This window comes from Marmota flaviventris, chromosome 4 (assembly GCF_047511675.1).
Source record: "Marmota flaviventris isolate mMarFla1 chromosome 4, mMarFla1.hap1, whole genome shotgun sequence".
Lineage (NCBI taxonomy): Eukaryota > Metazoa > Chordata > Mammalia > Rodentia > Sciuridae > Marmota > Marmota flaviventris.
In genome coordinates this window covers 11,638,687-11,655,408 of record NC_092501.1, presented here as the reverse complement: position 1 = coordinate 11,655,408, position 16,722 = coordinate 11,638,687, and the positions used below count along the sequence as shown (strand labels likewise).

At 45.9% G+C, this 16,722-nt stretch overlaps 1 protein-coding gene across 1 annotated transcript in view; it reads left to right on the top strand.

Annotated features, from left to right (window-relative positions):
• Positions 1-3,971: 3,971 nt before the first annotated feature.
• The window catches only part of Grk5 (G protein-coupled receptor kinase 5), a 189,921-nt gene continuing 177,170 nt past the window's right edge, over positions 3,972-16,722 (top strand). The window contains exon 1 of the mRNA XM_027929952.2: positions 3,972-4,228. Coding sequence (XP_027785753.1) covers positions 4,177-4,228 — 52 coding nt within the window. The 5' untranslated portion in view covers positions 3,972-4,176. The remainder of the gene's footprint in view (positions 4,229-16,722) is intronic.

Sequence of the window (16,722 nt, the reverse complement as noted above, 5' to 3'; positions counted from 1 at the left end):
GCACAAGGCCCTGGGATCAATCCCCAGCACCACACACACACACACATACACACACACATCAGAGAGAGAGAGAGAGAGAGAGAGAGAGAGAGAGAGAGAGAGAGAAAGGAGGGGGTTAGGGTTAGGTCCTCAGGGTGCACCACCTATGATTGAATCCTGGGGACTATATAATAAGAGACAGACCTGAGGACATATGCACACTGTGTTCCATGTCTCTCACCAAGTGACATTCTATACCACTTTTGGACTCCGTCAGCAAGAAGGCCATTACTAGATGTGACCCCTTGACTTTGGACCTTCAGAACTATTTTCCAAAATAAACCTCTTTTATTAAAACTTATCTAGTCTGTGAAATTGTATTATGGTGACAGAAAATGGACTAAGAAGACAGATGAAAAAAGTTTTTAGAAATGAGTTGACTTTAAACAAGTCAATAGAATATAGGTGGTCTATACCCTAGTGACATCTTAAATGTCAAATTTGGTAATCACTGGGGGCGGTTGATGGAGGGACTTTAGGAGTGGAGGGGACGTGAACCGGAGGCCTCATGCCTCCAACCCCCTTTCAGCTCCCAATTCTCCTCTCTCAGAATCTTCTGTGTGCCTGAAATCACCTCTTCCTCTGTTTGCAGGGTCCTTTGTGTGTGTCTACACAATGGCCTTATTCCATTGTGGAGGTGACTGCTTCCCTACTTGCTTTCCTTCCTAGTGGTGGGCTCCCTGGGGAACTGTCTTGTACTGCCTGCGGTGCCTGGAACATAGAGTTTGCAGAAGAGAATAAATGAGAACTTGAAAGCTCTATATCCAGAGCTTCCTGAGAATCCACAAGCTGAGAGGCCAGCAAAGGAGGGAAACACCAGTTCTAGCATGATTCTGAATGTCAAAGTGATTATTCAGGCAAAGGGAATCCACATTTTAGGATAAAGACAAGTCATGGCTTTCCAGAAAGCAGATTCCTATTTACAAGGACTCTGACCCAGCAGCTTTGCCATGGGAGATACAGGTGCCTGTAGAATAAAATTCCCTGTTTCTTTTGCATTTTTAGCTCTGCTAAACTGAGCACAGTTGGATGTCAGTGTTTACCTTCCGGGTATTCCCGTCTGTGTCATCCTCACTAGTGCCTTCCATTTGGATTTCTATTCTTGCTTTCAGCTGGCTCTCACCGATTCCCTTCTTAGCTTTTGATATTTAATAGACTACTCTTCCTTGAAGCAAACCCATTTTTCAAGAAGACTGTGAATCATTAATGAAGTTAATTGAAAGGAATGAAGCAATAATGGTGGAATTATGGACCAGAAGGGAAAACCCCTTTAAGTCTGAATCATTTAGTCAACTGCCTGCTTTGCCTTGTTATAAGTTCACTCAGGCAACCAAACAGAACAGTCACAACCATGTTGTGCCTCTCAGCCTGAGATAGCTAGAAACCAAATATGCAGACTCTGGGTTCAGCCTATTGAGTTCAAATCTTGGGTCCTTTACTTGTTAGTTTTGTGACCCTTCACAAATTAAAAAAAAAAAAACTCTCTATCTATAAAGTAGAACTATTCCCTATCTCTTTTGGGTGTATGTTCATTGAAATAACGCACATAAAATAGCATAGGGCCTGGCCCCTAGTTGAGGTTGTGCAAATGCAAGCCATTGGAATATCTTAATTTCCTCCTAGAGGCACAGATACTTGACATGGAATCATTTATTTTGTAGGCAGGATGCATCTCCCTGTATTGGCGGGAGAAGTGGACAGGGTAACATCTTCTTGCTGAGTGACCAGCAGGACTTATGTATTTTCTCTGGGTGTGTTTCCCATCTGCAAAATGAAAGAGGAAGCAGGGATTTTGAGGGTTACAAATACCAATATCTATAGAGGACAGATAGGTAAAATCACCAGAGACTTGGACTGACAAGAGAATGATGGGGACTATGGTTAACTGCAGAACTTTGTTACTCAGAGTGTGGTCTATTGACCTGCAGGATTGAAAGAACACTGAAGTTTGTTTGAAATGGTAGAATTTCATACTTTCTCCAGAACTAGGTCTGCATTTTAACCAGATCACTAGGTGATCTGTAGGCACAAGAAATTTTGAGTAAGTTACTAGGGAGTATAAGCCATCTAAAGGTATTAAAAATTATTATTTTTTAAAACTTTGGGTTTCATCAGGACTTACACTGCTGGAAGTGCCCATTAGAGTTGGTGGTTTTAAATATATATATTTTGTAGTTGTAGATGAACAGATGCCTTTATTTGATTTATTTTTATGTGGTGCTAAGGATCGAACCCAGCGCCTCACACACGCTAGGCAAGTGCTCTACCATTGAGCTACAGCCCGAGCCCTAAAGTTGATGGATTTTAATATGCTGCAGCTTTTAAGAGACTTTCTTCCTAATAGAGTCCCTTTCATCACAAATTAGTGCTCTGGGCATGTGGATAGGTGGCAAAGCTCAGAATAATATTTCCTGGAGGGCTGCAAGTTGCCTAAGGAGTTATCTGTTCAGCTCTCTGCCTTCTGACAGGCAAACCACTTGGCCCTACTTTGCAGAGGAGTTAAGTGAGGCCCACTGACCCAAATCCAGACACTAGGGAATGGTGGCATGAAGGTATTTACACCAGGAAAGAAGATAATCCCGGATAACTGGAATCGCTGTCCAAGGCCAGGAAAGTCTGCTCATTTCTTTATATTCTCCATGCATAATTGTTCTCCGTTCCTCGGGGCACCTCCCTGCTATTTCCTTGCAGCCCTGGTGACCGAAGGTTTCCTCCTTCTGGACAGAGAAAGCCCAGAGCCGCCTTCAGAACGGATATCCGGCCCGCAGCACGCAGAAGAGGCAATGGCCTCATTGTTCCCGGGGCCAAGTGGCCCCGCCCCCAGCCCGTAGGACACTCGTCGTGGACCCTAGTTGCAGGAGAGATCCCGTTTCCCAGGAGTGAGGCTTTCGGAGGAAGCAAGGAAGCGGGACTGAGCACACATCTAGGAGTCTGATGTTCTGAGCAGAACAGTGGACGGAGCTAAGAGCCCTGAGATAAACAAGTCCGGAGTCTGAACGCATTTCCATGCCGGCTCAGCTGGCCTGGCTGTTACTCACTGACGCTCCCACGGCAGACTCGGGCGATTCCAGCTGCCTTCTTATAACCTAATCTCAGTGAGTCTGAGTGTAATGATGATAGTTGACCTGCGGGCCCCGCGAGCGCAAGCCGATTTATTAGCAGAGCGCGCCGCTTCCCACGCCAGGATCCCCGAATCCCCGGCGCCGGGGGCGCGGCCCGCGCAGACCCGCCACCGCCTGGGGGCGCTCGGGCTGCGCGGCCAAGGACTCGGGCGCTGGGTGGCTGGCGACTCGTGGAGTCCTTCCCGCCCTCCGAGGAGACAAAGTGCACTTTTGTTAGCTAGCTGGCGCGTGTGCGTGAGCAACTGCGGGCAGTGGCCCGGCCAGAGAACGGAGCTCAGTCCCTCGTGGGCCGCGTGTGCTCTGAGGACGCGGGTTGCGGCACGCTGCCGGGCCGACGGTCTTCCACCGGAGCTCGCCCGGACCCGCACGGCTCCTGCCGGGTTGCGGTGCTTCGACCGCCGCCGTGGCTTGTGGGCTCTGAGCAAAGAGGGTAGGGGGCAAGACGGCCCGCGCTCTTCTCGGCGGCGCTGCGACCGACTCGCCCGTGCCCGCCGATGTCCCGGGGCGCGTCTCGGGCTCCCGCAGCCGCTCACCCGCCCCGCTCCGCGCGGACCGAGGACTACAAGTCCCAGCAGGCCCTGCGCCGTGAGCGCTGCGGCGGGAGGCGCGTCCAGGCCGACGCCTGCGCAGTGAGGCGGCCCGAGCCTGCGAGTACCACACCCCCGGGAGGGACGGAGGGGAGGCTGAAGCATCCGAGGCATTAAAGCATCCGAGGGAGCCGGAGGGGAGGAGAATGGAGTGACAGAGACACGCGGAGGGTGGGGGGTGGGGGGGAGAGTGTTGAGGGAGGGGGGAGGGGGGACACAGAGGGAGGAAGAAGCGGCGGCGGCGGCTCCTCTGTGCAGAGGGGGAAAACTCCTAGGGCTCGGAGCAGGAATAATGCGGTAGGCAAGGCGGGCTGCTGGCTCCCGGCTCCGGCAGCGCGGCGGCAGCCCGAGCAGCGGCAGCAGCAGCGGCAGCGCCCCAGGCGCTGACAGCCCCGCCGGCCGGTTCCCTCGCTGACCGTCGACTGTCAATGGAGCTGGAAAACATCGTGGCCAACACGGTCTTGCTGAAAGCCCGGGAAGGTAAGCGGCAGGGCTGGTGCGTGCCTGGCGCATTCTCCGCGGGCCAGGGTGCGGGTGTCGGGCGGCGTGAGTGCTGGGGCTGTGCGCGTGCAGGATGCCCGCAGTGAGTTGGTTGCGAGCAGGACATCTCGGAGAGCTGCTCTGCCAACCCTTCAGGGATCCTACCCTTGAACTCAAGAGAATTTGAACTTGGGCAGAGAATGTTGCATGGATTAGGATGCTGAAATATCCCCTGGTTTCCAGCTCTCACCCTACACATCGTGCCCTTTCGGCAGCTGTTGAAAGGTCAGTTGAAAAAGCATTCTTTCAGGGAGAGACGAAAATGTGCAAATAAAATAGCTTTTCGAGTCGGTCCGAGATGATCTTGAGTGTGAATTGGTGAGTGTGAGTGTGTGTGTGTGTGTGTGTGTGTGTGTGTGTGTGTGTGTGTTTTGCAGGGGGGGGGGGCGTTGGAATTAGCAGAAGCCAAGTCTTTGCCTGTTCAGGCTGTTGATATAGACTATTGCTGGAAACCATCCGCTGGGAATGTTTCTTAGGGAAATCCCGTCGTGTGGAAGGAAGCCTTTTAAAGGCAAAGTAAGATGTTGAGAAATTAGCCAGTTCATAGAATAACCAAAGGGTGGCTATGTCAATCACACAGAGAATAATTCAGGGGTTCAGAGGTGGTTATTACTATTTCTTTCTGAGGTTAGAAGACAGATGAAACTGAACTGTTTGGTTTGGGTTCAGTTAAGAAAGGTAAGTGAGTGTACTGGTGCTTAGATGCCTTTTGGATGCAAATCATTAGACTTCCTGCGTTTAGTTATCAGGAAGTGTCATCTAAATGGAGTGGATAATATCCTAAGTCACACCTATAAACACATATTTTGATTCTTCTTTGAGATGAAAAAAGAAGAAAAAAAGTGGCCCAGAAACTTAGATGCTTCCTAAAAGGATTGTGTTGTGTATGTATAATCATACATATTGAGGAATACCTGGAATTTATGTAACATCTCTTTTGCCAAGATTCGGGCAGCTTTTTTATAAAAGGGGAAGTGGTTTTTTCCTTTCCTGGGAGGAGGCTTTATTTGATACCCAAGGTGGAAGGCTGACAAAGTAAGATCTTGACTTTAGAAGGATCCTCGGTGTGCAGCCCATGAAAATGCCATACCTACTTCTTAATATTTTCATTCACCCACTTTGATGAATGAAGGAAGAATTTCTGGCCAGCAATAAAACGATCTGTGTTTATCCAGCCCATTCCATCACCTTGTGGCTCCGTACATGCTGTGCGGGTAGGTGATGTACAACCCGCTGTGAGCTGGGTTTCAGCGACTCAAACCCATGTTCTCGTCACACTTTTGCGGTCATTTGTCGCTCTAAAGCAGCCAGCAGCCACCCGGAAGATTTGTTTTGAAAGCTCCAAAGGGAGCCAGTTCTTTGAAACCCCTGAGCAGAGTTTAAAATATGCAGGTCCATCCCCCTCCCCGCTTGGCTCAGCTTTGCTGTGAACAGACTTTTAGGGGAGACTGTTACTTGGTGGCTTCAGTTCTAAGGCCTAAGATCTTTTTGTTTTGTTTCTTCCCCCCATAGCTTGATGTGTTTAGTGAACCGGATCAAGGTGGGGGCCGATCGGCTCTCCCCTGGGCCAGACTGCTGTCCTGAAAGGGGAAGAAGGGGGGAGAGCCCCTGCTGGCAGCCTTTGCAGCCAGCCACCTAGTGGTGGGACACAGTTGTACATCTCAGGGTCCTAGGGCTGGGAAAGTTTTTACCCTCCCTGGGTTCTGGAATTTCTTGGGAAACCTTTGCGTATGATGGTGCTGGAGGCCTCGTAAGTTTCACTGGTTGCTCCTGTTGCCCAGGGATCCTGCTCATCAGATTTGCTGTGTTGGACCTCTGTTTGCCTGGAGGGATGCTCTTTTCTTCCCTCAGCATTTCGTTGCTACTTTTAAAATGGTTTACTTAGATATCCATTATCCCCCGCCCCCTTCCCGCGTTGTTCTTCCCAGTGTTTTTCTCTGAAATGAATTTTCCGGCTGATATTTTTGCTTGTCAGGTTTCCAAATGGGTTTTTTTTTCAGCGCCTTAGGGAGGGACTACAGGCCAGAAGCGTGTGGAATGACTGACTCCCATTGGGGCAGAAGTACAGTGATTAGAAGTGCTTAAGAATGTGCCTTTTGCTTTTTTTCCTTTTAAAGTCTTTTTCAATTTTGCTGTGAGGTTTCGCTAGTCATCTCATGGTGAGAAATAGCTCTGGATGATGCTTTCCAGAGGGGGCGAGAGGGCTTTGCCTGTAAGGGAGCGGGATTGACATGAATGAGAAATTAATCATTTACACGGAAGCTTCATTTTAAAATTTGCTTTTCCCCTTTTCTCTCTTATGTCTAGAGAGAATCCATAATTTTAAGAGCTTCTATTTAATAAGGGCCAGGCCTTTATTAAAGACTTAAGCCTGTATATCCTAAAGAGTATGGAAGGTTTTAGAAGTAAAAACAATTTATTTTTCTCTTTTCAGTGCTCTGTTTGAGGTTATTCTATTAATTTTAGTAATTCTCCACATAACCATATTACCTAAATATTCAGAAATGAAAGTTTCAACCAGGTTAGTGAAATAGGTAACATGAACTTTATAGGGCATGAAAAAAATCTGAGTTGTTTTAGAAATGTTTAAAACATTCATTAAATATTCTTGCAAATGGTTACAGATGAGAAATATAATTGGCAAATGTGCGATTTAATTTAGTTCATGTAACAAAATACATTGTACACAATTTAAAATGTGGCTTTCAAATAGAAGTCACATTTGTCCCAAACAATAGAGAGATCTTGAAGAAAGATACACTCTGTGAATGCTGGGATTTGTAGTTGTCCATGTTGGTGGGTGACTTTGGGACCTATCTTTCCATATTATTATACATTCTTAAAGGCAGATTGCTTGTAAACTCATTGTACCTTCAATGAATATACATAGTAAGACATATCTAAAGTAGAAAGTGTTAATGAGGCAATGAAGTAGAAAACCAGTAAGTGGATTAGAATAAAAATGATTCTTTTAAAATAATTAGAAAGCATAGCAATCAAGTCTCACCTTGTGACAATTGTTTTGAAATAAGATAGAGATCTAAGTTCAAAATTCTAAGTCCACTGAAATGTATTTTGTGGGCTGTTTTTTTTTTTTTTGGTCTTGATCTCGTAAGAAACATCAACTTGTTTACTCTTGACTTTAGGTTGTTCTCCCAAAAATGGTTAAGGAACAAAGAAGGAAGTCCAGACTGAATTCACACCAATTTATAAAAAATGAGCTAAGTGATTAAGCATTTAATGCAAAAGAGACCCAGACTTACTCTTCTATCTATTTACATTTCAGAATTTTAGAAAATTGGCAGGCAAGCTAGTGTTGAAATAATGTTAGCAAGAAAGAGTTTTGCAGAGTTCCTTTTGTGTGTTTCTTTTTGGTTTATTGTCGCAGTAAAAGTTTGATTTTTCCTCATAGTCTAGATCTGTTGTCTCACTGGTGAGAAGAAATTTTGCAGGGACCCACTTTTCCTTTCTTTCAGGCCTTTAGTAGCCATATCTGGTCAATAAAGATGTCACGAGGAGTATTGATCACATTTTCCTGAGCTGGACCCTAGCAAGCACAGGAACTGAGAAGTTTAGGAACGATGTGATGACTTTGCCATTTGTCACAAGAATATGCAAGAACAATTTTCTCAGATAATTCTGTGTCTGGATCTTCCTGATGATCAAGATTAGGGACCGGAGGGAATGTGGAGCTGGGGCCAGGGGAGAGGTTAGGGAGGGCAGCAGGCGGGAGTGAACTGGCATCCAGCCCTGGGAGGGGCAGGCTGGGTCTTGGACAGACCTGACATTCCACAGCAGGGCCAAAGCCAGTGCCCACCACTCCACCTCTTTCCCCTGTACCCCTTGTTCCCTTGCAAAATTTCTTCTCACTAGCTGAAACCAAAACACGACTATATTAAGTGATTAGAGTATTGAGATGCCTGAAGCTCACAGCCGTCTGACAGTTTAGCTGGGGAGGCAGACTTAACACCCCTCACCCCGCCACCCCTTGCCCACCCCAGCTCCCCACTTCAATCTTAAGGCGTGGAAGAGCAACAGCTTTCATCCTGGCAAAGGCTACTGAGCGTGTGAAAGCGTCTGGCCTAATAAACACAATGCTGTTAAATGAAACTGCCTTTCATTTTTTTTTGTGAATTTCCTTTTCAGTACTGACAACTTGGAGGTAGAGAAACCAAAAGCAATGTTTTCAGAAGGCCTTGCTCTCTAAAAGAAAGTTTTCAAATGATGATTGTAGTTGATCTAGCTGCCTGTTTTTATAACCATCAGATAAATGCCCACAAGACTCTCGTCTTTCAGTAGCTTAGCTGCTTCTTGTCAGATTCTAAACTCTAAAGAGCATGATTCTTCCAGTGCCCAAACTAATCCTTGTTTAAATTATGTCTTCAGAAGCCATAACTCTTGTAGTGGCTTGCTAAATGATACCCTTTGGGTCTGTGCTGAAGGCTTCAAGAATGCCCAAGTGAATTTCAGGAAGGGCTCTAGCACATGACTAACGGCTCTAGCACCTTTTTACCAAGGGCTATTCAACCCGTGCCTGGCAACTCTCAACGTTTTTATGAAACCATTCAGGACTATTTAAAGTTAACATTCGTTAATATTTGTTTCTCAAGATAAAACATTATAATATTTAGTTGTTTTTGAAATTAAAAAAAAAAATTTAGGCTGGGAGGTAGGACTTAGCTTACAGGTACAAAAAGGTGTTATTGCCATAGAGCATGTCATTCAGCGGGGAGCCCTGAGAAAACAGCAGAAAACCAGCAGCCCCAGGAGACCTGCTGAGAAGGCGATTAGGAGTGTCTTGAGTCCCACCACCTTCAGCCTCAGCCCTTCACATCAAAATAGAAGAGTGAGGACAACGGGTCTTAAATGTGATTTCAAGTGACTAAAGTAGATTGTGGACCTGAAATATAGGGGTAATTTCTACTTTGAAACATATCCTGTTTGGCTTAAGTGAAAAATTTAAAATTAAAATATCCTAAATATTGACAGGATTCATTTTTCAAGATTCTGTTTGCTGCCATTCAACCCTGGAGGAAACATTCCATTTTGTATAAATCATGTTACTTTTTAAAGAGAAAGCACTTACTTCCTGACTGGACCCGCTTCCACCCCCATTTCTCATTTTAAGAAAATGGCTCTTGAATTGTCTTCTGAAACTCTTACAAGGGTAAATGCTTTTATTCATTCATTCACCATTTGATTGTTGAAGGACCCTGGGGCTGAGGTGACACTTTTGGTGTCAGCCTTGGATAAACAATGCAAGAGATGCAGTTGGGTGCCATCAGTATCTTTTTAGGCTTTGTTTTTTTTTTTTTGAGGAGGTGCTGGGATAACACCCAGGGTATTTGCATAGTGGGCATTTGCATGCTAGCTCTATCACTGAACTACATCTCCAGCCCTTTTTAGACTTTTAAACTATTATGTAAACTAGATGTGAGTACAAGTGGATTTTCACCCCCAAAAGTTGAGGCTGACTGGCGTGTAGTCCTTGGTGTCAACTCTGTGGCTGGTGAGGCTGTATTGACTCTGCTGTGTCTAGAATTTGGACAATGACTGGAGGACCAGTATGATTTAAGGGTAATTAAAAGATCTTGCTCGAGGGATGGGTCTGAGTCTGCAAGACAACTGCTAATTTTCTACAACATTGTGTTTTTATGAAGGTCAGTTCATCCAAATGGAAACCACTCAAAACAACAGCAGGAAGACCCTTTGGGTGGTCAAGGACAAGGACTGGGAGGAAAGTTGGTGTGCAGGACTGCTTTCCACCCAGAGCTTTAGCGCCTCTCTGGGCAGAGGCCTGGGCAGGCTGATGCATGGCGATTCTGGTCTGGAAAGTGTGGCTTTAGGCCTCCTTCTGTGTTGGGATTGGGTTGGGTATGTCCTCTGACTGACCTGTCATGGGAATGACCTGAAAGGATTAAAGCATGCCTCTAACCAGTGCTTGTCCATTGTGGTATCCACTAACTGCATGGCATGAAATCTTGCCAGCGTTCACTGGTAACATCCTCCTGACACGAGGCAGTAATAAATCAAGAAGAAGGGAGCAGGGCTGGACAGCTTCTTGGGACTATTTCATCTAAGAGGAAAATTCAGTTTAGTCACCATTGTGGATATTGACGGTGGTGGTAAACTGCCATATGCTTCTTCCTTCCTGTTTTGTTTGTTTGATTTTTGCAGTGCTGGGGATTGAACTAGGCAAGTGCTCAGCCACACTCCCTGTCCTCTGTTTTTATATTTTGTTGAAAATTTTGCTTAAATGGAGCAACTGACTTTTCTGATTCAAATTAAATGCACTATGTAGACACATACAGACCTCATGTTCCTCCTTAGAACTCCTAATGTGAGGATGTTTTTTGAAATAATCATTTTATTAAGAAAAAGAATAATAAGTTGTATAAGGACACCAGATCCACAGAAGGAAGAAAAAGAAACTTCACTTCAAAAAAGTGATCTAAAATCAAGGTGAAAATAGGCAAAACAATTTGAAGGGCTGCAACTTCTTTCCAACAGGACAGACTCAATTGAGTAAGACTAGGAAGAAGATGTATTCAAAGACAGACTGTTCTGGTAACCACTTCAAAATGGTTTCTCTTTCAAAACTGTTTCTTGTGAGATTTGAAACATTTTAGCAATAACCCAGTTAGGGCACACTTATAAAGGAAAGGAAAGCATCTGAAACAATAAAACAGTTAGTTGCTTGTTCTTCAGCCTCTAAGCAGGATCTATTTGAAATCCTGCCAGGGTCCACGGGTAACATCCTCCTGACACGAGGCAGTAATAAATCAGGCCACTTTTGATAGGGCTGGCCATGTCTCTAGAAACTTGTCATCTGTGGAGGGTCGATATTTTTAAAAAAGGCAATGATGAAATGAACCTTTGAGGACAACTTCTGGGGCCTGCACAGAAAGCAAAAGAAACTGATGAACAGATAAGGACATTCCTGTGTGGGAAGTGGCAGAGGCCACAGGCAGCCCGGGCCTTGGCTGAGTTAGGCCTTCTCAGCCTCCATTTCCAAAAGAGCAGCCACCCCTGCCTGACCCATTGGGGAGCCCAAGGGCGAAGAAAGGGCATCCAAGGTCATTTGAGCTGTGAACTTTTTTTTTCTGAGCAATTTAAGGTAGATCTCCCCGACTCTCCAAAGCATCTCCATGTCCAAAACAAATCTCTCTTCTCCCCAGTAATAACGTAAGACAAAAACCAAATTCATTTTTCAGGGTTTACGGTTTTTAAAATGTAAATTCTCATGAGGATTGTGATTGTGGAAGAGAAAGCAGGTCTCTGTCAGATTCCCTGGGAAAGGAGACAAATTAGGAGCATAATTTTCCTTGCAGACCCTGATTTCAGCTATCAATTTGAGAGCAGTTGGATAAAGCAGTTGCTACTAGGTAGTGAATGACTGATAGGTGACCCTTTGCAGAAAGTGTCTCTATTTTAAAAGTATAACTGTGTATCAGCTCAAGTGAGTCTGGACCAAGGGGCAGGTGGAATATGTGTATACATGAATAATCACGTAAGGTTATAACCTCCCTGGAGTCCCATTACTGTATTCTTCCTCCCCCTCTACCTCTCCTAGTAATGAATCAAATGTGCAAGGTTATCCTTTTGGTATTCTTCCTGGTAGCAGCGCTAGTGTCCAAAGACTTGTCCCCAATGGGCAAGACCTTAAAGCAGATGGGTAGTGGTGTGTGGGGACATGATGGGAGATTTGGGGTGGGCTAAGCATTGGCAGTGGTGCTACTTCCTTTTCTTGGCAGAGCCTAGAGGTGGGCAGTGGGTAGGCTAGTTCCAGCTCGCATGGGCAGGTCACATCTGCCCCACATGCCCTTCTGACTCCTCAGGACATCCTTGCCTTTAGGCACCTCTGCCCGATGGTCGCACCTGAGCTGTATGTCCAGCTCAGGTGCGACCATCTTAATAAGTAAGTAAAGGGCTAGAGTGGCGGAGATGGGAGGATTCCTCTGAAGAGAGGGCATGATGTAGCCTTTCCCCCAGAAAAGCTGTCTCAGGGTTAATTCCTTTTCATTCTTTTTAAGTGCTTACATGTCTGCATTTAGGAACATGCCAGCGCCGCCCCCCCCCCCCCCGTGTTTGTGTGTGTGTGTGTGTGTTGCATTAACTTTAGCAACTTTGTGAGGCAGGGGAGTCTCTAAGAACCGTGGACTTCCTGGGGGGGCTGCTGTCAGACTTGGGATACTGGCCAGGAGGTAGCATGATGTCACTGACTGATAATGAGGGGACAGGAAGTCAGGCCTTTGATCTGCTCCTGCAGAGGAGGTGAAGCTCTGAACTTACCCACCTCAGGAAGGGAAGGGAGGGTGAGGGATAGAATTACCCAGCTCCAGGATGGAGAGCACCCAGCCAGGGTTATTAGCCTGCATATTTGATTAAACGTCTTGTGAAATCTCATTTGAAAATGGAATCCCATCTTGGCTGTCTTAACAGCACTTCTGAAATGGAAACAAGCTGAGAAGGGTCAATGAGTGGACTGGGAAAAGCAGCTTTAAATGGTTGATGCAGAAATGTGTTCTGCTCGCTCAGTGTCCCTGGTTGATATGCCCAGCAAGAGCATGAAGGAATGCGCGGATCACATCCCGTGAGAAGGAGCAAGGTCTGGCAAGGGCCCAGGTTGGGGTGAGGACAAAGAAATTAGCTGTTGACTTGAATGGCAAAGGGTGCCCAGCACCTTTTTTTCAAAGGCCCAGTGCTATTGTGGGTGGATGTCACTTAGTCTGTGGCCACAGATTAGGAGCATGCCTGGGACCTAATAGGTGTTCAGAATGTTTCCAGAGTGAGTGACTGATGAGAGGAGAGAGTAAGATCTTAAAGAAAAGGCCCTGGTGTCATAGTAGATGGTTAGTTAGGGAATGTTTTGACATGGTTAAGAAAAGTTAGCCAGGTGTAGGGGTGCACTCCTGTAACCCCAGCGATTAGGGAGGCTGAAGCAGGAGAATTACAAGTTCTAGGGCAGTTTTGGCAACTTGCAAGACCCTGTCACAAAATAAAAATAAAAATGTGCTGGAGATTTAGTTCCGTGGTAATGTACCACTGGATTCAATCCCTAGTATTAAAAAGGAGGGGAAAGAGAAAAAGAAAGAAAGATTGATGAAGGATTGAGGGCCAATAGGGAAATGGTTTCTAAATGTTTGTTTGGAAAGGTCCCCTCCCCTCATAGCTGGATGTGATTTGTTTTTGTTATTTTGGCAGAAATAAATATTTGCACTTCACCAAACATTGGGGGTGACGGTTCTCCCCACTTCTGAGGCTCTGTGTCAATCGCAGGAGGAGCTTCCTGCTGATGATACTCATTTCTGTTTGGCCCAGTCGAAGGTGGCGTGGGATGCGATCTGCACATGCTTCTCACATCACTAGAATGAGGCTGAGTGATGGAAAGAAAATGGGAAGCAGAGCCGTGATCCTTCCAGACCCGGGAATGGCTCATGACCCAGTATTTGAAGGATGTAATCCTTAAAGAAAAATTGCCTTTTTGCTCATGGGCAAGGAGGCTGGATCCAATTAAAAACAAGGAAAACGTATGTTCACTCGAAGGAAAAATTTCTAAACAGTCAATTCTGTAATCTCTCCGAAGGGGAAGAGGCCAGCATGGAGGGGCTTTATGGATGGTGCCAAACCCTGTGATCTATAATAATTAGTAACCACTGGTTATCCTGCCACAGGCTCCTTCTCCAAACCACTAACCATTGCTCGGTTGGAATGCACCAGGCCTCGATATGTCCCCAGATGTCTTCCCTCCACAGTGTCCAATTAGAGGGAATTTTTAAAATTAAAGCTTAATTCTCTAGAACAGATAGCAAAATATAAATTAAGGAAGGAAGAGCCTGATTTCCCCAGACAGCTGACTGGGTTACCAAAGCGAGGCATGGGCTTTAGGATCCTTCAAGTTCTCTTAGTTTGCCCTTTGGTCACCTTCAGGTGGCTGTTTTATATCATGGTGCCTGGTGCTCTCCCTCATCTTCTTGGTAGTTTAAAAACATTTCAGGAATGATTGTGAGAGGGTAGAGGGGTTCAGAGGCCCAGCAGAGTCAAGGTAAGCGCTCAGATTGGAACCCAGGTCTTTGGAATTTGTGCCCCCCCACCCCCCAGCCCGCGTACTCTGTCTAGGATGTAAGAATAGGGTTGTTCCGCGGGAGCCAGAATTCTCTTGAGAGGAGTCTGGATTGGCTTCTGACCTTTCCCCACTACCATGAATCCACTATCAGGTTGGTGCTTATTGCCTACCTAACACTGTGCTAGGCTTGGGGAACAGGATGCACCTTGAGCTTCTTTGTTCTAAAACAGTGATTTAAAAATTATCAAGCCTGTTGAGGCCATTGTCTTATTTAACATTTCCAATTCTGTATTTATTCTCTACCGTCACAGATGAAGAATCTGAGGCCCTAGAGGTGAGTTGTGTACCCCAAAGCACCCTGTTAGTTCCGGCGCCTGGACCTGGTGCCACACCCGGTCTCCCGGGTCGACTCTCTGGACCCCACCACAGCTGCTGTCTTTAGTAATCATACAGCCATTTGGAACATCATTGCTAACGTACATGAGACCTTAAGAGACGAATCAAGCGTGCAGCTGTGACTCACAGTTTACCAGGAGTCATTCTATCCAGTTTTTAAGATTTCAAAAATCTGCCCAGATAATGCCTGCGCTCTCAAGAAATTCAGACAAAGCAAAAAGCATGAAGAAGCAAGTCAGAGTCTCTCCCCCAGTCCCACCGCGGAGACGCCTGTCAGTGTCTAGGTGGTGTCCCTCGTGCTCTGTGAGTGTGCACGCATGAACAAAGAGATGTAATTCTACACAAATGGGGTCCTTGTGTACACGCTGTTCTGCAGCTGTTTTCAGTCAACAATATGTTGCAGAGCCTTCCCGTATCTGTGTTTACAGTTTCCCATGAAATGAATGGGTGTTAGGAAAAACTGTGAGAGGCTTTGGAAGCCAAGTGTGTTCCAGTGGAATGCTGGGTATTTTCTCGTGGACCCTTAGGGGTTATCCGGTTCTAAGGAGGTCTGTGCCTTGATTGTCTCTGACTAGTTTTATGTTTAACCAAGCCCCACTTAGGTCACTTAGGTTTCCTAATTTTCAAGTGTATTATAAGTAGTGCAGGAATAGCCTGCCTATTGTAGATTTATCTTTAGGCACTTACTTTAAAGACTTTAAATTTTTCTCTCTCTGTGGGAGTATCTGCCTAGTAACATACTCCTTCCTTTGGGGAGAATAGTTGTAATTTCTGAAAATAAGTGACTGTAGGGATGGCCACAGCACATTTGCTTATGAGAAAAGAGCATGGTGCATGTGCTGGGACATTTTTGAGACCTTTAGGATTTAACTTCCCTCACCTCTGAGTAACCAGTCATCTTTCTGTGGTATTCAAAGCTTGGATCAGGGAAATCAAGGTGGAGTTCAAAGACCTTACTTGTCAATGACTCTTTTTGCATGTGTAAAGCAGGCAGGAAATACAGGTCCAGAAACCAAGTCTACAGCTTTGTAAAGAGGCCCTAAAGGGGATCCCCTATTTCTTATCTTTGACCCTTATTGTCACTTGTGGGTAGACCTGGGAGTTGTGACTGTTCTTTTTATTCCAACTTGAGACATAAAGAAAACAAGCTCAGAGAGGTAAAGCCATTTTCCGACATTGCACAGCAAGGACCCACTTTGCCTCCCTCTTGCGATGCTAACTCCTGGTTCCCATCAGGACTGTTGTGTTTGGCTGCATGCTGCACAACTCTTCAATCACAAAGGCAACAGTCACGCATACCTGGGTCAGAAAGTGTTTTGAGTAGGCGTTCTTTCCTGATCTTCTCTAAGGTGCCACACATGCTGGTACTGGCTCCTCTCGTGTCCTTTGCTCCTGTCTTTATCTATAAATGTTCAACTCGGTTGCAGTTCTTCTGTCCACCATCATCAGTAACTGCTTTGGTTGAAAGTTTGCATGTGATTTACCTAGATGAGGATTATATGGTTCCCACCTTGAGAATCGAAAGTGCAAATAAAAACAGTACAAAACAAGTCTGGGGCCCTTCCTGCCCACTCTCCCTCCCTCTGAGATAAGCTTGGCACGAGGGCAGAGTCCACAGCCCAGGGTCTTCAATAATTTTGTAGATACTAGAGGAGAGAATGGCTTTTTCTTCCTGGAAACATTTGTGGGTGTGTGAGCTCATACTCTGGCTCATGGCTGCCTGGAAGCCTCAGGGTGATCCATGAGAAAAGGCCACCCCTTAGTGGACAAGGCTGTGGGCTCAGTGTCACCTCTGAGTGCAGGAAGGAGCTCACTGCACCACAGTCAGTGCCTTTCCTGGAGGAGGGATTGAGGTCCAAAGGAAGCCCATATGTGTTGCCCTACTAGGGCAGAAACAGTCTCCAAAATAGGACGGGTCCCCAGGCTTGAATCTAAGAGTTCAGTAGCTCTAATAACACAGCTTTGAAGTCCG